General features: G+C 42.9%; 1 protein-coding gene across 1 annotated transcript in view; it reads right to left on the bottom strand.

Moving 5' to 3' along the window:
- ARMC2 (armadillo repeat containing 2) overlaps nucleotides 1–22712 on the bottom strand; it is a 130146-nt gene that overhangs the window by 46974 nt on the left and 60460 nt on the right. Inside the window, 2 exon segments of the mRNA XM_090031771.1 lie at nucleotides 10327–10426; nucleotides 16273–16418. Of these exon segments, the coding sequence (XP_089887897.1) occupies nucleotides 10327–10426; nucleotides 16273–16418 (246 nt within the window).

Genomic DNA, 22712 nt, shown 5'->3' with positions numbered 1-22712 from the left:
CTCCTAGCATACTTTGTCAGCATGAGCAAATCTGATTTTCAGCTTTGCCACTAGGTCTTGGAAAGAAAATTTGAATGCAGCATCTTCCACGTATGGAAAGCCAGAGGGAAAAGTGATCCTGCAGTTATCTAGCAAAGGAGGCACCTAAAAGAAAAAGCTCCAGGGTTTGAGGTTCTTCATTTCAGTACCTGAACATAAAAATAGCACCAAAGGAGAAAGAGACCCCCAACTTCATTAGAAAGGGTTTCATCACTTGGGGGAAAAAAAATTACCTCATCGCTTAGGAACATAGATTCATGGATTCAAAATTCATACAGTTCACAGATTAGTATGTTTTGAGACCAGAAATAGCTAATATTATTAATGTTGTTTTGATTTCTTGTACAGCACAAGACCTCACTTAATAATTACTGCAGCAACCATCACTTCTAATTGAGTTACATCATATCTTTTAGAAAGTCATCCATTTTATCTTAAATACTTTAAGTGGTGGAGACCTCATAAGCTAAGTACAGACAGTCAAAAAACCCAAGTCTGAATTGATCCAGTCTTTGCAGGTTAGTCCAAACTACAAATATTGAACCAGTAAGCAAATGAACAGACATTCACTTTTAATTCAGGAAATGCAGCCACATGCCTGCAGTGGCTCAAGCCAGAAGCCGGGGGGGCGGTGCTACAGCACAGTGCTCTGGCACATAGGCAGCATGGGCTGTGTGTTCGCTTCCTCTTACTGGTGCCATATGTCTCTAGAATTTGCAGTCCGCAAGCACAGAAGCAGGACTCTGGAGGGTTGTTCATCACTTCCTCTTCCTGCTTCCAGGTGCCTCTGAGATTTGTAATCCACAGTCGCAGTCAGTACTAAGCTAGCCAGCAGAACAGGGTAGGTCTGTAATCAGGGGAAGGTGAGTTTAATCCTCCTCCCTGGCCCCAGACACCAGCTGGGGTTTGCCTGTGGGGGAGGCAGTTAGCCAGCCAGTGAACCAGCCCTCACTGCTCCAATTAGACTGCTCTAGCAGTCACAGCACAGCACAGAGCTGCAGAGCATGCTGGGATACTGGGGGACTGCGATTTAACCAAGAAGGGGTCTCAGACAGAAGTTTCATAAACCAGTTTGACCTAAATCAGTTAAGTCTGATACTACATTCAACCAGGTTTATCTTAAACCAGTTTCAGCCATTTTGAAACGGGTTTATGTGCACTGAACTTCTGTTCTGTTACAGGTTTCAATCAGTTTCTTATTACTTAAACCAGTTTATGTATAACTTCTGTCCCTAGCCACAATGTCCCTTGATAAAGTGTTTTGGTGGTTAGTTACCCTCACTGTTAGACCACTTGTAGATGTTACACTTAAGATGCGATTAACCAGTTAATCATGTCTTTAGTAATAACCTGTAAGGAAGCAGTAATTAGTAACCCTTAATATTATAATAAGTAGCTCAAGCAATTAATGGTACAATAAAACAAGGAATAAAATAGGTGTAATCACTTTGCGGCTGGTTCCCATTGCATCTTAAATTGAAAGTGTGGCCACTTCCAGACTCAGGAGCATACCAGAGCCCTTCAAGACTCCCATGCGCTCCCAAGGCTTGGAATGCCAGTCAGTTGATCAGCGCTCCTAGGTGAAGGTGCACACTGGACCCCTGAAGGGCTCTGAAGCACTCCCATGGCACTGATCGGCACTCCCAATCACAGAGGAATATTGGACCCCCTGGCTCCTGTGTGCTCCTATGCCTAGGAATGATGACTATCTGATGAGCATTCTGAGCCATGGAAGCACCAGGCCCCTGGCGTGCTACTTACCAGTGCATGCGGAGCCCAGAATCATGCCCCGCACCAGCAACAGGGTGCAACTAGAATCTGATCCCTGATCTGACAAGCATGCCTCCTGCCACACACGTGGCACATCAGGAGGAATGATTGTTGGGACTGAAGATCCGATTCCATAGTGCCTTTAACTGAATGTCTGTCATGGGCCTTAGAAACAGGCACCTATTTCTAAGTCTTCATTTGTTTAGCTTCAGCTTCCAGTCACTGGTTCTTGTAATGATTTTTGCTGCTAATGAACTGTCTGTTATCAGAGATCTCTTCACCATGTAGACATAATCATCTCTTAGCCTTCTCTTTGATAAACTAAGTAGCTTGTGCTTCTTCCAAAATCCTAATCACCCATGTAGTTTTTTTCTGAACACTTTCAAATTTTCAGCAGTCTTTTTGAAATATGAAAAGCAGAACTCTGGGTGCATCTACAAGAGACATTTACTGTGGAGCTGCCTAATTATTTCTGCAATAAAGTGTCAGTGTCTACACATGTGGCCCTATTAAGGCGAGCTTCACCGATACATTGGTCTGATATTGGATTGGAATCAATATAAAGAAAATTGGCTGTGTCAGGAAACAGCCTAATGTGGCCAGTAATATGGTTAATAAATGGCCTGTGCATGTATGCAGCCGCAGCACAGCATGTAAGTGGTGAGGAGCACAGCCCGGCAGTTTGAAGAGCTGAATACAGCTGGTAAGTCTGTTGTGATGGATGGGGAGAGGGGAGGGAAGAGGTGGGACAGATCAAGACCCCTGTGGTGAAGGAGGGAGCAGGGCTGGGGTAGGTACTGCTCAGCCGGAGTGGAGCAGGGCACTGGAAAGAGCTGTGGCTCGTCTGGGGACTGGGAGGCAGAAAACAGCTTCCGCTGCTGCATGGGCTATGGGAGGGCACTTGGGGGGCACATACACCTTGGATCTGCATGGGGCAGGGCAGGCTGCAGCTGTGGGCTGGGGCTGTGCAGGCCTCTTCCCAGTGTGGGGGCTGAGCTGGACTGGGCTGCACTTAGGGGACTATGGTGAATTGTGGTGTCATTGCAGCCCCCCACCGTAGCCCCTGTCCCAGGCACCACCACCCACCCCAAGCACAGCCTGGCCCAGCCCCCACCGGGAACAACCCAGCACAGCCCTGGTCCTGCCCCAGTCCCAGCTACCCTGCCCCACCCCATGCAGATCTGGGGGCCCTCCAGGGGTGCGCACATCAGCAGGAGCTGTCCCCACCTCTCCGTACCCCCTGGACGAGCTGCAGTTCTACCCCACACCCTGCCCCTCCCTGGCTCAGCAACACCTGCCCCAGCCCCTGCCTCTGCCCCAGTCTCACTCCCTCTTGCACCGCAGGGGCCTTGATGCCTCTCACCACACCCGTTCCCTCCCCCCTCCCCTTCCACTTCAACAAACTTACCAGCTGCACATGGCTCTCCACACTGTATCAGAAATTGGATCGGTATGGGCTGATATGCCTCTTTAAAAAATCGACTATCGGAATTGGCCCCAAAAATCTCTATTGATGCACCCCTAATATCAGACCACAAGGAACTAATTAACTCTGTCATAGGTTAGTATGGTAAACACAAGTTCTATCCCATGGTGGTGTTTTTTAGTGAGCAGCAACAGACACATAGATGCTGATGGGGCTGGCTGGGGTACCAGGGTGCTTCAGTGGAGAGGGCTGCCAGCTCCTCCACATTATGCCGAGTTGGGTCAGAGAACTCCCAGGCTGGCAGGCTGACTGCCCCCCCGGCCCTCTGCTGGCCAGGGCTGCTCCATCCCAGTTCAACATGCTGTGGTCCTAGGCACAACTGTAAATGTGGCACCTGGGAACAATAAACTCTGGTGTGATATGCACCAGAGTTTGTTGCATGAATTTCACATGTAGACACACCCCATATGGAATATTTTAATAAAGAGCTCAAGCACACTAAGTAAAAATAAAACTCCCTCTTTCCAGTCCTACCTGACACACTACTGCTTAAACATTCAAAGATTGCTTTCACCGTCTTAGTTATGGAGTTATGAAATCTCCTGTGCTGAAGGTTTTCCAGAAGAGATGCTGGATAGGACTTTTACTGGCATGGTTAGGAACAGCAAATCCTGCATTTGTTCCATTTGTTCTGGGGGTTGGATCATATGACACGTGAGGTCCCTTTCATATCTATGGTTCTATAATCATAGGTTCATAGGAAAGTAGGTCTGGAAGGGATCTCAATGTCACCTCATCCAGCTACTTGCTCAATGCAGGACATTCCAGACAAATGTCTGTCTACAGATACAGATCTGTAGATTATAGCAGTAACCAACTGGTACTATGAACAGCAAGTTGCTTTGTGATAGTTTCATAATTGGTAGGGTCAGAAGGGACCTGAGCAGATCATCGAGTCCAACCCCCTGCCATAGCAGGAAAGAGTACTGGGGTCAAATGATGCCAGCAACGTGTTCATCTAGCCTCCTCTTAAAGACCCCCAGGGTAGGAGCCAGCACCACTTCTCTTGGAAGTTGGTTCCAGATCCTAGCCGCCCTGACAGCAAAATAGCGCCTCCTGATGTCTAGTCTGAATCTACCCTCTGCCAGCTTGTGACCATTATTTCTAGTCACTCCTGGTAGTGCTCGGGGGAGCAGGGACTCCCCCAATGCCTGCTGGTCCCCTCTGACTAGTTTGTAAATGGCCACTAGATCCCCCCTCAGCCTTCTCTGTTCTTGCTGAACAGGTTAAGGTCCCGTAGCCTCTCCTCATAGGGCCTGCCCTGCTGCCCCCGATCGTGGAGTGGCCCTCCTTTGGACCCTCTCCATGTTGTCCACATCCCCCCTGAAGTGCGGCGCCCAGAACTGGATGCAGTACTCCAACTGCGGCCTGACCACTGTCACATAGAGGGGGAGGATCACCTCCTTGGACCTGCCTGAGATGCATCTGTGGATACATGACAAGGCATGGTTGGCCTTCCTGCCTGCATCCCACACTGTCAGCCCATGTTCATTTTGGAATGTTGATATTAGCTGATGAGACAGTTTTGGTTACTGTTAGGGACCTACATAAATTGTGGTGAGACAAAAGGTACTTCATAGCCTACAAGTAGCATGCAGAGCAAATTTTGTGGGCATTTCATGGAGGCCCTGCCGCTCAGCACTGACTGGTGGAAAGGCCTGTGGGCGGTGGAGGGGGAGGAGGGATGATGGGGCAGCTCCTGTCTTGACAGCTGGTGTCCCTTTATGTGGCCCTGCTCCTCAGTGCTGATTGGCAAAGAGGCTCTAGCAAGGGAAGAAAGGATGTAGGGGCAGCTTCAGTCTTGATTGCTGGCTGCCCTTTGTCCCTCGGTGGTGACTGGGAGAGACCCTGATGGAAGGAGAAGGGATGAGGGGGCAGCCGCCATCCTGTTGGCTGCCCTTCATGTTGCCCCACCAGTTGGTGCCTTCCCCTCCCAGAAACACTGACCACTGGTTCCCACTGGGGGGCCAGTGTTCTATTTTAATTAAGATGTTGTTGTTGATTTCATGGATTTTGCAGACAATCTGAGATTTTGCAGTTTCCACAAAATCCACCAAACTGTGAATTAAGTAGGTCCCTAGTTATTGTAAGTCTGAGCTCTACATGCTCAAAGCCAACTATCTGTCAAGAGCATATATTTGCCTATTAAAACCTGTTTAAAGAAATAAACATATCATAATCAGAATATTCCAGAGTCATACACATTTTTAGGTAGGCATTCCGTCAGAAATACTGAAAGGGAAAGGGTGACCCTCTGTGGCTGTTTAGATTAATCAGCAGGAAGATTTCCGATTTTTCAGAATATTTATCCTAGGAAGTATCTTTTCCATATGCAAAATGTAATAATAGACTCAATCATTAATTATTAATTATAGCCTAACATCTCCTGAATGATATTTCTTTGTACATGAAGAGATCTTAGGAGAAAATACTGTATTATAATTTTTAATGGCTCTTTAACAGCCAGTCATAATAACAATTAATTGATTTGGCGGGTCTGCTTGTAATTCAAATTTATGGTTTTGTATTTGTCTTGGGCACTACTGAATTGAAAAAAAAACATGTTTTATAAAATAAAATTAAAGTATAGATCTAGGAGAGAAAACATCATGCTAGCTCAAAATAAAAAACAGAGTCCACAAGAAGATAATGAAACTTATCACTAAAATACTGCTGAAGATAAAATCAACTAACTCAAAAAAAACTCATTGTCTCATAAGACTAGGATGCTTAATGCTCTCAAGAGCACTGGAGAGGCAAATTTATTAATTTAAATAAAATATAACAGCAACATTAGCACCTCCAGTAAGGGCATGTGGCTGTTCAATATTAATCTATGATCACTATAAATGACTGATTGTAAACAATAGGTACCTTGTAGCTATCTAGGGTTATTGAGGGCTGACTAGATAATTGAGCTCAATGCAATAGTAGGTTTTCACAAAAATAGCCAGGAGGGCCGAAGAACGGACAGATAAGCAACAGAAGGCAAGTTAAGCCATTAACTAAACCCAGGCTAAGGACAGACATCCAAAAAGCCGAGTCTGAATTGATTCAATCTTTGCAGGTTAGCCCTTTCCTCCTCTTACTATGAGGCCCTGATTAGGTTCTGTTGCTTCTCTAAGCACAATAAAAAAAAGGGAAGGAGTAATCTGTGTTTAATGGGAAACACAGGGGACCAAAAAACATTAACTTCAAAATAAACATATGAGTAGTAATTTGCATATGTGCAAATTACTACAGGCATTTACAGATTTAGTCAATCCAGAATTAATCCACTTCACCCTTTTTTTTTTGCAAATTGCTGGAAGATTTAGTACAAATATTCCACAAACATACTTTTAAGTAGTATTTTTGTATTTATATATAGTACAAACTATGCATGATATTAGTTCAAAGCCAAAAAGTTTATGATTTAATCACACAGTTCATTAGGCTGGGCCCCACCAGGGTCAATAGCATTTCAAGCCATGGTGACCCCACAGCTCAGCACTGCTCAGTATGTGTGTGTAATCCAGATGCCCCTCACAAAGAATCCATGTTGCTAATTAGCCCCCACTAATGACTGAAGCCACATGTTGTCACAAGTCCTGGAGCCCTCCACAAATTTATATGCAAATGAGGCATAGAGCCACCTGGTTTGGCTCCGCCTCACGGAGGGTGGGGCTCTACAGGTCACATGCAATGGGCCAAGAGAGGGGGCAACAGAGCCTCTCATCTACAGAGAAGTTTTGTGATGTTTGCCAGACATTTAAGGCTGGTGAAGAAACAGGAAACATCCGAAATGGGAAAGAAAGGTGCTGCTCAGCTGTGGGAGGGAAGAGGAAGTTAAAATGTATTCAGTGTAATGGTTCACTATTTTGAGTTGTTTCTACATCAAGGGATGCCAATGCGACTCCATATTTAAAAAGGGCTCTAGACAGGATGCAGGGAACTACAGGCCAGTAAACCTACCTTCTGTTTCTGGAAAACTGGTAGAAACAAAAAAGAAAGAATTGTTCAGCACATGGATGAACATGACTTACTGGGGAGAATCATTACAGATTTGTCAAAGGGAAATCATGCTTCACCAACCTATTATTGTTTTTTGAGGTTGTTAATAAGCAGGTGGATTGGGGCAATCCAGTTGACATAGTATCTTTGGACTTCCAAAAAGCCTTTAACAAGGTCCCCCATCAGAAGCTCTTAACTAAATTAGGTAATCATGGGACTACAGGGAATGTCCACTCTTAGATTAGTAATTGGCTCAAATATAGAAAGCAAAGAGTGGCTATAAAGAGTCAGTTTTCAGGATGGAAAGAAGTAACAGCAGAGTCTTCCAGGGATCTGTGTTGGGACCAGGACTGTTTAACATATTAAAAAATGATCTGGAAAAGGAGGCAAGTAGCGAGGTGGCCAAATTTGACTAGGACACAAAGTTATTCAGTGATAAAGACCAAGGTAGACTATGAGAAATTACAGAAGGATTTAGCCTAACAGCAAATGGGCAACTAAATGGTAGAGGCAGTTTAATATAGATAAGGGTAAAGTGATGCAACTGGGCAAAAATAACCCAAACTATATCTACACTATGATGGGCTCTATATTAGCTATTACCACACAGGAAAGAGATCTGGGAGTCATTGTGGATAGTTTGCTAAAAACACTGGCTCACTGCTCAGCAGCTGTCAAAAAGGCAACCAAAATGGTATGGATTATTAAGGAAGAAATTGTAAATAGATCAGAAAGTATTATGATGGCTATATAAATCCATGGTGTATCCACACCTTGAATCTTGTGTCCAGTTCTAGTACCCTCACCTCAAAAAGAAAACTTAGAGAGGTACAGAGAAGGGCAACGAGGATGATCAATAGCATGGAGGGACTTCTGTGACAGAGCAACCTTAGCGCTCTGTTACTTTAAGGGCTAGACCAGGGAGATGGCAGGTGCCTGACACAGGCAGCCATTTAATGCTCAGCTCCCTGAAGGTGGGGAGAGCAGTAATAGACCAACCAGCAGGGAAGAAACCTCTCCCTCCTGAGCTCTGGTGCCAGGATCATCTCGGAGGTAAGGATGAGGCTATGGGGAAGGAGGACTGATGAGGCCATCCATCTTGGGCGTGACTTGAAATTGCACCCTGCCAGGGAAGGGCGGCTCGGTGGGGCTCTTGGTGGCATAGGAACCCTCAGGAAATGCCAGGCAAGATATGACCCCAGTGAAAGGCAAGGAGGCGCACCTAAAAACCCCATCCCCCACATCCCTGGTAGGTTCGCTCTACAAAGGGGGAGCCCCAGCACACGGGAGTCCTGAGGCAGGGTCCAGGTCACTGAAGGGACCCAGACTCCCCATGAAATCTGAGGCTGCAGCAGCCCTGAGAGGGGGGCAGGCATGGCCATGGCCATCTGAGCCCCATGGGGTGGCAGACCCCAGAGGAGCACCAGCGAGGGGGCGGTGTTGAGCCCCAGTGAGGGGGAAGAGAGGGCTGCAAGCCCACTATGTGGGGCCAGGGGCCCAGTGTGTGTTTGCATACATTTGTATGTTTGCCTGTCTAAAGGAAGAACCAATGCAAACACTGGAGGAAACATCTGTGAGGCATGTGACATGTAATGGGAGGTTGGAGTGTGTAAGCACTGCCCCGTTACAACTAGGGCACTCAAAGGGCAGCCTCCTGACTACTTAACATCTTAATTAGATAACAACAAGGAGTGGCAGGCAAGCAAGGTGGGTGGTTTGCCTAGAGACAGGGGCAGACTGGTGTTGGCACCGGGTCTGGAAGTCACCCTTATCACAGCTTCCATAAAAGGAGAAACTAAAGAGGGTAGGCCTAGTTGGGAAAAAAGATGCTCTAGGGGGAACATGATAAGGGTTTACAAAACACTAAACAGTGAAGAGAAGGTAAATAGGGATTTATTAATTACTCTTTAACAATAAAAGAACTAGGGGTCTCAAAATAAAACTAGTAAGTAGTAAATTTAAATCTAACAAAAGGAAATTCTTTTTCGTACAGCATGTAATTAAAGGGTGGGACTCATTTCCACCAGATGTTGTAGAAGCTGACAGTTTAGCTAGATTAAAAGAGAGATTGAACAGATTCTTGGAGGAAAAGGGCATAAGTAGGTATTGAACATGGGAGTTAGGGATACAGCCTCTGAATTGGAACTTGCTAGACCCTAAATGCTGGAGGCTGCAAATTAAAAAGGAACAGTGGCGGGGAAAAATCCCTGGCCTTTTCAGGGTCCACTCTCTGCCACGGCGTTTTTACAGAATACTGGGCAAGATGGACCTGTGGCCTGACCAAGTAAACGGCAATTCTTAGGATCTTAGGTTTCCCATGAGTTGAAAAAGTTGACAAGAGGTGGACTGACCTCAGCAGGCACTATATCTTATTGAGAAGGGCTGCACTAACTTAGTTTTGTGGTAGGTTCCCATCAGTACTTTTGCCCAATCTGGGCCATGTGTTTGACAGGAATGCTCAGCATGGGCTGCATTCAATCGGCTTCATAGCTGTTCTCCATTACTGAATACACGCTGCTTCTGGCAGCATTTTAATGACAGACGATGCATTTCATGAAGTGGTTTTGCTGTATGCAAAGGTAAGACAACAGGCTTTTTCCCCCCATGCTGATTGGGGGGTGGGAAAAATTTTGTCTTATATTTGAGTAAATACAGTACCGAGAAGTTATAACTTTTTATATCAAGCTTCTCAACCAGTAGTCAAGCAATTTTAAATACAGATAACTTTTCTATTCAATAAATTATTTGCTTTAATAATTACTTAAAACCTGAAAAATATGAAGTGTTCAGAAGGCAGCTTTCATGTAAGCTCAGGGCAGACAAGTTAATCAATTGTCTGTCCTTCCCCGTTGCCCTGAATCTAAATGATTCCATTTCAATAATTTACTACTTAGAAATGCTGTCAACCGTTCTAATTTTTTATCTCATAAATGCACAAGAAAGTAGGTCACTGAAAATGGGCTTACACACATACAGTAACACAGAGACACAACACAGGATTTAAAAAAAAAAAAAAAAAAGGAGATGAAAAAACTGACCTGCTTCTTTTGGTGTTTGTTTAGGAGGGCTAAAAATAAGATGTAACATCTGGAGCAGTCTGCTAAAGCTGCGCAGCAATCATTGTAGGAAGAAAGTTTGCTATAAATATATAAAAATAAAATATAAATGAATGAAAGCATTTTATCCTTTCTGCAAAATATAAAAAAAATCTACTTTAAAGCTTCACGTAACATTTTCCAACATACAAAATCAAATACCAGTACTTTCCCTTCTGCTACACATGCATGCAGACAGTTGCATAACAGCACAATACTGAACTCTGCTGAATTTATAGCAACAATTATTATGGTTGTGTGCCACTAACAATGAGTAAAAGTCTAACTATTCTTGTTCCAGTACACTAAGGAAAAGGAGGGTGTATGAGGTGCCTTCCACAACACATATGCCAAGTCTAAACAGAGAACCAATGCTACTAGCCCTTAAGCACCAAGAGGAAAATTTCAAGTCAGCACAGGAAGCCAGGCTGAAGATGAGAACAGGTCCTTATCCTTGCTGCATACCTACCAGTACCTGATTTTAATACTGATGGAACATATCTTTCACCATTAGCAATGAAGAACACTCCTTCCTGCAGCTGCCCTGACATTATAGCTCCTTCTGGCTGCTATATCTCTGTATAGCTCTCCCTTATCCTTACAAATAAGAGCAAGGACATATTTTGGCTTACACACCATGTTATGACTTGGGTAATAGTTTACTTCTAGTACCTGCAAATATCTGCAGAATCAAGTAGGATCAGAACAGGCTGTAATATTTATGGGGCCAGAAAAAAGAACAACATGAACTGATCTGAAAATGTATATTCTGTACAAAGAAGACAGCTAAATATTTTACATGAGAAGATAATAAATATGGATGCTGTAGTAATGTTCAAAGGTCAAAGAACAGCATTTCTTTGGTCTGTGCTACTCAGGTATTGCTTTTATTATACAATAGCAACTGTTAGTTATGGTCAGGCTTACTGTATAACTTTTTGGTGCCAAATCAACACACAGATCACAAGAAAGAAATCAGTGCCCATAATCAGCAAATACAAGATAATGCCTAACGAACTGAAAATTTTCAGATAATAAAATCCAAGACTGTACCTGTACTAAATCATACACAGGATCTAAAAAATGCTTGGTGGAATTACCGTAGAAGCATAGTTTATATTACATTACAAAAAGGCCTCCTTTGCAGCCACATTATTTGGTATTTTAACAAGCTAGAAGTAAAACCACTTTCTCCTTGCAGGGAAAACTAGGAAACCAGATTCAATAAAAGAAAGCATACTGAGGGTAGAAAGTGGAGAGAACCCCTGGAAACCATACTGTACAAACTGCATAGTCAGGTTCTGCCTGCTTTAAGCAGTACTTCTCTGCAGCACACTCCCTTTAGTGCTGGGTAACCTTGTTAGTAGAAGTCTGAGGATGGATGATTGCTGGGATTGGGAGCTTTTCTAGTGAACCCTTGTAGTCATGGGCTAGAGGAACTCACACCACCACCACCAAGGCAAAGGCAAATCTCCCACCCTCTACCCTCACAAATTCACCAGCAGCCTTTTTGCTAGCTCCTGCAAAATTCTCAAGTAATTTACTAGTCTATTTATTACTCAGTATTTGAAGTTTTTCGATCAACTCTGCCCAAATTCCAATTCTCCTGCTCTACCTCATTCAACATAGGGCGCAGGGGGGGAGGAACGCCCTTGTCCTGTATTTGAGAACAAGGTGGACGGGGGGATGGGATAGACTGCTGCAGCTCCAACAGGGGACACAGGCACAGTGGGGTGGGGTGAGGTGGGGTGGTAAAAGGTGGGGGTCAGGATGCCTGCCCCCTACTGTTGCTTGCCCCACTGCAGCAGCATGGAGGACAAATTTCAGACAACCTTCCAATTATTAGATTTGACATGTGGAAAATTATAACAAACATCATTTTTCCATGTCTAGAATCTAATTACTGGGGGGTTGCCTTAAATTTAAAAAAAAATCTTGGTTTTGGGTAAATACAGTACATTTGTTTAGTTTGGAGATATCATGATGTAAGGGGTTTAAAATACAGCAAATAGATTTAGATCAAGTCTCGGGAAAACGTCTTAACTGTAACATATATAGGACAATGGGAAAAGCTGCTTAGGAAAGCTGATGAAACTTCTTATTTGGAGTTTTTCAGAAATAGGCTGGAGAGACATCTATCTGGGATGGTTTAGGAACCACAAAGCCTATACTGTGTCAATGCAGAGGGCTGGACTAGACAGATGGTCCTTGAGTTCCCTTCCAACACTATGATCCTGCATTTACCTACCAGTATATTTCTATGATCAGATGAGTTAGCAGGTTAAATGGCTTGCATGAAAACTACAAATGTTTTCACTAGGATTTTACCTTGAGTTAACTAATTAGGGTTAAATGCACACCTTTTATCCAAGTGAAGACAAAGCTGAAGGGGTTATTTGTATTGGAATAGGAAACTTTCTAGGTATCCCTCTCTGCCAGACCTCCTTCAGAGGCAGCATATTTTTGGGGGGAACAATCAATGGGCTTCCATAGTGCTGTAGTGATATTCTTCTAGAGAAACTAAATATGACCTCCCATCTGCACAAATAAGCCCTGTCTCCTATAACTTAATCTCCTGCTATGACCTGTAACATTTCAAGTAATAATTATGAATCTACACCTTATATATTTTGGGGCATAACAGATGCAATGCCTATTGCAAAATATGAATTACAAATAAGATCATTTCAAACTTCATTTTTAAACAACTATTACAATAAGATTATTAAAAACACAAACGTTAAATTATCCTTCCTTTTTAAACATAACAAAACCATTCTAAAAGCTAAAATAATTCCAAGTTTGTAGGCCTATGATACATTGCTTTATGAATATTAAAACAGTAAATCAAGTTATCATAAAAACAAAGTTATGCCTTCCTTTTCAAAGCAAGTTAATACAAGAAATCAATAATTTCTAAGGTAAGTGGGGAAGCGGGGAACCTGGAGGAAGCAGAAGCAGGAGGGGACAGCTGGGGAGGCCTCATTCTTCATGAGAACGTAGGGCAAATGGCTAGTCACCTCAGGTGTCTGTACACAAATGCACAGAGCCTCGGAAACAAGCAGGAAAAATTGGAGTTGCGCTGTATATAAAACAGCTGTATGATGGGGTGTGCGAAATGGGCTGTATTCGATTCGGATTTGAATCTTCGCTGAATTGAATCAGTGACCAAAGCTTTGCACAGCCCTACTGCATGACTACTATGACCATGAAACTGGAGACAGGCCTGTTAAAAGTCTCTGGGTTAAGGTTAAAGGGGAGAGTAACAAGGAATGATGTTGTGGTGGGTGTCTGCTACAGACCACCAGACAAGGAGGATGAGGTACATGAGGCTTTCCTCAGAAAACTAGCAGAAGTTTCCAGATCACAGGCCCTGGTTCTCATGGAGGACTTCAATCACCTGGACATCTGCTGGGAGGGCAACACAGCAGTGCACAGACAATCCAGGAATTTTTTGGAAAGCATTGGAAACAACATCCTGGTGTGAGTGTTGAAGGGAACCAACACAGGGCTGTGCTCTTCTTGACCTACTGCTCACAAACAAGGAAGATGTAGAAGTGGATGGCAAGTTGGGCAGCAGTGACCACGAGATGATTGAGTTCAGGATCCTGACAAAAGGAAGAAAGGAGAGCAGCAGAGTATGGACCCTGGACTTCAGAAACAAAGACTGACTCCCTCAGGGAACTGATAGGCAGTATCCCCTGGGAGGCCAGTCTGAGGGGGGAACGAGTCCAGGGGAGCTGGTTGTATTTTAAAGATACCTCACTGAGTGCACAGGAACAAACCATCCTGATACGCAGGAAGACTAGCAAATATGGCAAGTGACCAGCTTGAGTTAAACAAAAAAAGGAAGCTTATAAGTGGAAGCTTGGAGAAGTATAAGAATATTGCTTGGGCATGAAGGGATGAAGTCAGGAGGGCCAAAGCACAACTGAAGTTGCAGCTAGCAAAGGACAATATGAAAAGTAACAAGAAGGGTTTCTACAAGTATATCAGCAACAAGAGGAAGGTCAGGAAAATGTGGGTCCCCCACTGAATAGAGGAGGCAACCTAGTGACAGATGATGAGGAAAAGGCCAAGTACTCAACCCCTTCTTTACCTTGGTCTTCGCAGGCAAGGTAAGCTCCAAGACTACTGCACCAGGCAGCAGTGTGGGGAGAAGGTGAGCAGCCTTCAGTGGTGAAAGAACAGGTTAGGGACTATTTAGAAAAGTTGGATGTGTACAAGTCTATGAGGCCAGATGCAATGCAACCAAGGGTGCTGAGGGACTTGGCTGATGTGACTGCAGAGCCGCTGGCCATTATCTTTGAAAACCTGTGGCGATCAGGGGAGGTCCCAAACGACTGGAAAAGGGCAAATATAGCGCCCATCTTTAAGAAAGAGAAGGATGATCCAGGTAACTACAGACCAGTCAGCTTCACCTCAGTCCCCAGAAAAATCATGGAGCAGCTCAATGAATCCATTTCTAAGCACTCGGAAGACAAGAAGGTGACTAGGAACAGTCTGCATGGATTCACCAAGGGCAAGTCATGCCTGACCAACCTGATTGCCTCATGAGATAACTGGCTGTGTGGATGCAGGGAAAGCAGTGGACATAATATACCTTGACTTTATCAAGGCTTTTGATACCGTCTCCCACATCATCCTTGCAAGCAAACTGAGCAAGTGTGGGCTGGATGAATGGACTGTAAGGTGGACAGAAAGCTGGCTGGACTGTCAGGATCAACAGGCAGTAATCAAGGGCTCAATGTCTAGCTGGCAGCCGGTATCAAGTGGAGTGCCCCAGGAGTTAGTCCAAGGGCCAATTTGGTTCAATATTGTCATTAATGATCTGAAAGATGGGATGGACTGCACTCTGAGCAAATTCATGGATGACAGCAAGTTAGGAGATGTAGTAGATATACTGGAGGGTAGGGTGATCATTCAGAGTGATCTAGACAAACTGGAGCATTGAACCAAAAGAAATGTCATGAGGTTCAAAGGACAAGTGCAAAGTCCTTCAGTTAGGACGAAAGAATCCCATGCGCTGCTACAGCCGGGGGACTGACTGGCTAAGCAGCAGCTCTGTAGAAAAGGACTTGGAGGTTACAGTGGACAATAAGATGGATATGAGTCAGCAGCGTGTGCTTGTTGCCAAGAAGGCTAAAAGCATACTGGGTGGCATCTGTAGGAGCATTGCCAACAGGTTGAGAGAAGTAATTATTTCACTCTATTCTGCACTGGTAAGGCCACATCTGGAATACTGTGCCCAGTTTTGTGCCTACTATAGAAAAATGTGGACAAGTTGGAGAGTCCAGCAGAGAGCAACGAAAATGGTTTTGGGGTTAGAGCACATGCCTTATGAGGAGAGGCTGAGGGAACTGGGTTTATTTAGTCTGCAGAAGAGAAGAGTTGGGGGTGCGGATTTGATAGCAGCCTTTAACTACTTGAAGGGGGCTTCCAAAGGATGGAACAAGGGTGTTTTCAGTGGTAACAGATGACATAACGAGGAACAATGGGTCTCAAGTTCCAGCAAGGGAGGTTTAAGATGGATATTAGGAAAAACACTGTCATTAGGAAAGTAGTCAAGCACTGGAACAGGTTACCTAGAGTGGTGGTAGAATCTCCATCCTTGGAGTTTTTAAGGCTTGGTTTGATAAAGCCCTGGCTGGAATGATCTAGCTAGGGATGATTCTGCTTTGAGCAAGAGGTTGGACTAAATCACCCCCTGAGGTTCCTTCCAACCCTAATTTTTTATGATTCTATAATTTTAAATGGAACTGCCTGAGCCTGCCCATTCAAATTGCTGGCTGTGCAGCTATTAACTTTAATGGGTGCAAGCATAGATCCCCAAAAGGAGAGGTTTTCTGGATTTTTTTTTTTAATGATTATTAAAACAGTGTTCCGTACCTAAATATCCTGGCGATATTGGTACACACATCTTTATCACTTATACGCTGCTCCAAGACTTCACAGAGCTCTGAAATGGCATCACTGCACAGGAACTGGCATCTTGACTGACGTAAGTCAACCAAGTTTCGTAAAGTAGCTGTCAGCTGTAAAGAGATTATTAAAAGAGTTAATAAATCATCAAGTTGTTGCCTATGAAATCCTTGCATGTTTGAAAATTTAATAAGGCTCAGATTTCACTTAAACTACTTCAGAAATTGTCATTACTCTGATAACAACAAGGGTAGGCACATGTGGAGTAACCGTCAGACATTATTAAATGTAATACAGGTAACAAAATGATACATCTCCAATGTTTATACTAGATCACTCTGAATGATCACCCTACCCTCCAGTATATCTACTACATCTCCTAGCTTGTTGTCATCCATGAATGTGCTCAGAGTGCAATCCATACCATATGTATTTAAACAATTTATATTTATTTATTTAATCATGTATATATATACACACGCATTTCATATATAAATATATTTAAAGAATATCAGTCTAAGTCTTTTGCCTCTTTACACATGTTTTCACTTTACTGTCATATTACCTCCACTTCTGAAATACATTAGAACAGGAGTGGGCAATTATTTTGGTTGGTGGGTCACTTAACAAGTTTTGGTGAACTGTTGAGGGCTGCACACACAATCTTTCAGAAGATATCCTTTTAACATATTATAGATTAAAAAAAAACAAAACTCAATATATTCAAAATAAAACACCTACTATAACATATTTTAATTTTATTTCAAAAATACTTTTTGTCCTGATTTGTGTGCGTGCTGGGGGGGGTGTTGAGTAGTGTATATAGGGGTGATTGCATAACAGCTCAGAATCAAGCCTTACCCTTGTACATTGTGTAGGGAGGGTGGGGGGAAGAAATGGGTGTATGCGGGTGGGCATGTGGATGTGTGTGAAGGTGGGAGTTGTGGGCATGTGGATGTGTGTGTGAGGGTGGGCGCTGTGGGTATTTGAGGGTGTGGGGTGGTATGATTTACACTGGTCTCAGCAAGCCCTATACAATCAGGTACCACTGCCTGATACAGTTGTATCATGTCATGGCAGGCAAGATGTGAAAATAGGGGAGTGAGACACCTGCTAAGTGCACAGCACTCAGATCCACCCTGGTGTGGCCACTTGGGCTGGGTCCTTCTACAACCTATTAAGTACTGATCTTATCTAGCTCATCGTAAAATGAGATTCTTAAGAAAAGCAAGGCCCAGGGTATTAAAAAAATACCAAACAGCAGTATTCTCAGTAGAAACAGGTCTTAAAATTTTGCACGCATGTACACAGAGTAGACTATTTTTTATGGTTTTAACCTTAGGCCAAATTTGCCCTTTGGATATATGCATAGAATATTTACAGATATTTAAAATATAATCAATATATGTTTAAGGTCTATTATGTAAATCCACATCTGGGACTTTTGGAAACATCAGTCTTGGAATGACCAGTTCTTAATATGCCCTTACATTTTGTTAGGAACTGCAAATGGTAGTTCTAATAGCAACTTAAGACAAATTGGTAAACAAAAAATAATAAAGTTTAATCTTTTTGATCAGAAGATGAAAGATAATATAAGGAGCAATCTCCCAAAAGGTATAAAAAGCAAATATGGGGTCCTTAATTAATTGGGGAAGCCAAAAAATGCCATAACAAACAGAACCGTTCTTGTCTTTGAGTAGCTTCTACTTGGTTGTACTAAACATGTAAATTGCTACGTCAAATCCAATGGGTCTTATTTATGCCAATACAAAAGAGAAAATAAAAAACAAAAGCAATAAATATTTGCAATATACACAGATTACTTTTGGCAGTGGATATTCTTCAGTGAATTTGGTCAAAGAAAGCCTCGTCTGTGTATAGAGCTGTAGTGATGTCATGTTCAGATTTGGTCTTAAAAAAAGGACTAAGCTAAGAACATGCACATAACTTGTTGGTATCTGATATACTGCTACTAGACAGTTCAAATGAAAAAGCAAATCCATAACAACTGAGACTAACTGATGTTGTACCCCTTCAGTAAGGTACAACCCAGATAATTCCTACAATTAACATGGAACATCATTTTCACATGCAGGCTTGAACTGAAAGGTCTTTACCCAGGATAATATAAAACAAGGCACATTATTCTCTGATTGTTTGCTTTGAACTCCTGTCAACTCTTCCTTGCCACCATGGATATTACCAGCTTACCAACATCCCACACCAGGATGGCATCCAAGCCTGCCTTACAAGCAAGATGAGCAAGCTAACAACTCAGAACACAGACCCAAAAGATATTACTGACCTTATACACTTCATCCTCACACACAACAATTTCACTTTTAATAACCAACACCTCTTCCAGACCATGGGCACAGCTATAGGCACAAAATAGCCACACAGTATGCCAACCTTTTTATTAGCCACCTGAAAGAAGAATTCCTCAAGGACTGCACCATCAAACCCTTGCTATACTTAAGATATATTGATAGCATCTTCATCATTTGGACTGAAAACCTGCAATCTCTGAATGAGTTCCATCAGACATTTAACAATCACCATCCCTCCATCCAACTATCTCTTGAGTACTCCAGCACCAACATCTCCTTTTTAGACATGATGATCAGTACCCAGAATGGTAAAATACAGACCATGTTATACAAGAAACCCACAGATCAACACACATCTGCACAGAACCAGCAATCACCTTAAACACACCAAGAAGGCTGTGATACACAGCCAAGACCTCAGATACCAACAATTTTGCACTGACAACACCTGGGATTGCCATCTCACCAAACTTAAAAAGGCTTTCACCCAACAAGGACACTCCTCGAGAGAGAGAGAGAGAGATCGTACATTTGAAAGAGCCACCCGGATACCACATGAAGAACTGGTGCAGTACAGAAGAAACCCCCCCACAAATAGCACACTGCTGGTTATGACATATCACCACCCCACAAACCCATACGAAAAATCCTCAAACAACTGCAACCCATACTAGAAAGAGACCCTATTCTTAAAGAGATCTTTCCAGAACTACCCATCTTAGCCTTCAAACAAGCACCAAACCTCGCTAACCTCATCACCAGAAGCAAACTTCCTCAGGCCCAGAACACACCAATTGGATCCAGACCATGCCATGACAAGAAACACAAAACCTGCCAACACATCTCCACCACCCCTACAATTACTACATCCTGCAACAGAGCCATTAGCATCCCTGCATCTTACAACTGCACCTCCAGAAATGTAATACATCTCATCCAATGCCCCAAATTCCCTGATGGAAAATAAGTAGGAGAGATCAAACAACAACTGCGCGCCACAAAGCTATCAAAGACAGGAATACTCAGTTACATGTGGGGACACATTTCTCACAAGAAAACCACTCTCTCTCCAATCTCTCAGTCCTGATTCTCAAAGGAAACTTACAAAACACCTCCCAGAGACAAGCCTATGAACTCCACTTCATCAACCTCCTGGATACAAAAAATCATGGACTAAATATAGACATTGGATTTATGATGCATCATAACCTGCCTGACATCTGACTCCCCAGGTACCTCTCCACTATTTAACTGCTACATTCATCCCCCTTTTCTCTCCCCACTCCACCCAGCCCGTCTCTCATCCACTGACTCCTCAATCTACATCTTCACTGACTGCCTGTCTTGCATGCATACCAGTCCAGCCTCTGGCTTCTTTACTATTCATTCCATCCAGGAACAGCACACACCAACTGCAGAGGCTTCCTTAGCCTGATGAAGGGTTTTTAAACCCAAAAGCTTGCTAAATTTTTCCCCCAACTATTTAAGTTGGCCTAATAAAAGATATCAGATTCACCCAAAGAACCTTGTTTGCCCATGTCAAGTCTTACAGCACTTCTCTCCTCCCTTCCATTCCATACAATCTCGGTACGGTCACTGAGAATTTTGCCCTCCACAGATCCTATCATCCAGAACATCTTATATGCACCTTTCCTTCCTTGACCCTCCATCTCATTTCTAATCTTATCTGAAATAATCTCTCTTCCACTTTGATTTTGTTGCTTAAATAATACAGGAAGGGGAGAGACAGGCTTTTAACTGTATCATCAGTCTCCTTCAGCATAACTACCCTTGAGCAACATCTGTCCTCTGCATGACACTTCCATTAATACTTATTTAGATTTCAGTTCTTATTAGGATAAGTGACCTTTCGCTTGTAATTCACCATCACTTTTATTTTGCTGTCATTGTTACTATTATTTCAATCAAACTTTTTGCCATTATGCTTTGAATCTGTCACACAATGCTATTCATTTTGATTATACATTTTAGTCTATCAAGCTATTACAGTATGTTGAAGTGGTTATCATCCATCATGTAAACCAATCCATAATTGTTACCATGCAGTGCTGTATGAACATACCTCTATAAGTTATTAGAGTATCAGAAGACTGGTTTGTTGTGTTATTCATATATTTATGTTCTGTAGGAGTTTTCACAAAAGATCACAGATGGCTGTTCATTTTACATCGCATGAAAAGGACCATTAAGTGTATATTTCTAGGTCTATTTCAATGTGCTACTGCTAACTGCTTCATCATTGTAATGTGGTGGTCAGTATAATAAGACTATTTATTCTTGTTACATTTATGGGACAGATAAGTAGGGGCCAAATTTTTTGGCAGGTGTTCCACAAATGAGTCCTGCATTCTACCTGAGTACTACTCCAATCTCCTTTCCCTGCCCAATCTGTTGCTCCACTTTCTGCTTTATGAACTTCTTCCTGCCCAATCTGCTGCTTTGCTTTATGAACTTCCTGCTCTATCTGCTACTGTGGTGCATGTCCCCTCTCTCACCTGCTGCATGTCACACACAGAGGTCACCCATGCCACTTGTGGCACACATGCCACATATTGACCACCCCTACTAGCAGCTCACAAATACTGCATACTTTGTGAAAGATATTCAATAACACAGGAACAAATACATCTAGAAACACATGCACTTAAGAGATCTTGTCCCATGCAACACTTGCATGGGGCACCTAAAAAGACTGCACTGTAGTCTTTGAAAATATAGCTTCATGTGCACAGTGAGAAAGAGACTAACAATTCCCTACAATTTGTACAAGATGCAAAAATTCAGCAGAGATAACCCTGTGGTAACAGAATTTAGTTTGCAACAAATTATTATATTTCTTCTGTATTACACACATTTCCCATAGAATGACTTGCATCAACTATGGATTCAATGATGGATAAAATGGAAAACAACTTCTTTAACTACTTTTATTCATACACAAAATCTAGTCTTCTTGTCTTCATTACTTTTAAAATGATCTAGTAATTGATTAATAATATACAATGGCATAAGGACTCAAATGCCATATGGTCCAGTAGTCAAACTACCAAATATATTAATAATGCTACAAGGATCCACAGTAATCAATATCTAATCTTCAATACCTTTTCGGTCACCCTTCTTAGCGTAAATATTTAATCAACCCATAAGTTAAGTTATTGGAAAACGCTCTTTATATTCTTTAATACTTTGTCAACTGTTCCTTATATTGTGCCAATTATAATCTTTTGGAACACTTTAAACTGAATAGTTCACAAGGTCGCTCTTTTTTTTTTTTATTAGACTCCTTTTTTGGATACCCATGCTTCTCCTCTTTTGGTATCATGAAAAAAATCTTAGATTTTGTAAGGAGTCTTCCACATTTCTGATTTTATTTTCTCTTAGAGCTTCTTATCTTTTGTTTTAGTTATGCCAAAAAAGATAATAACTTTTACTTTTTCTACTGTGTGCGCAAAACTTACATAAAACCTTCAAAGTTCAATGTAAATGTTCAATTATTCTCAATGCTGAACAGCTGAGCAAATACTGAGGTACCTAATGCAAGGGCGACTGGTGCCGTGGCAAATGGCGGCGGCATTTGTCCCCCCAGCAGCTAGTCAGTGACTTAGTCCCCCCACGGCCGACTGTGCTGCCGGGGGCTCCCCACTGCGCACCGCTGGCATAGGGATGGCAGGGATCCCTTCCTCTGGAGCCCCCAACTCCCTGGCCAGCACTCTCGGGGGGGGCGCCAGCACTCTCGCCTGCCCCCCAGCCATCGCCTAAGCAGGGAGCACTGGCCGTCAGGGGGTGCACCAGCACTCTCAGGGGTGCACATGCACCCCTGTGCACCCCCTACACATCACCACTGACCTAATACATCCACTGATTTGTTCTTTCTGTGTTTCTATAGCTTACTGCCATTTTTTTGCTCTTACTCTTCCTGTTCCCCTACTGCACTGAAGACAGATTGCTTAATGTGTTTTTTTTCACTCCTATTCGTTCTGATTTCATCATAAATCTTTTGGGTTTGTTTCTTCTGGAAAAACATCTCACTTCATCTACAACAACCGTATC

Source organism: Crocodylus siamensis, chromosome 1, assembly GCF_052110815.1.
Source record: "Crocodylus siamensis isolate JL-2025a chromosome 1, ASM5211081v1, whole genome shotgun sequence".
NCBI lineage: Eukaryota > Metazoa > Chordata > Crocodylia > Crocodylidae > Crocodylus > Crocodylus siamensis.
The sequence above is the reverse complement of the archived record's forward strand: the minus strand, read 5'-3'. Positions and strand labels throughout refer to the sequence as shown.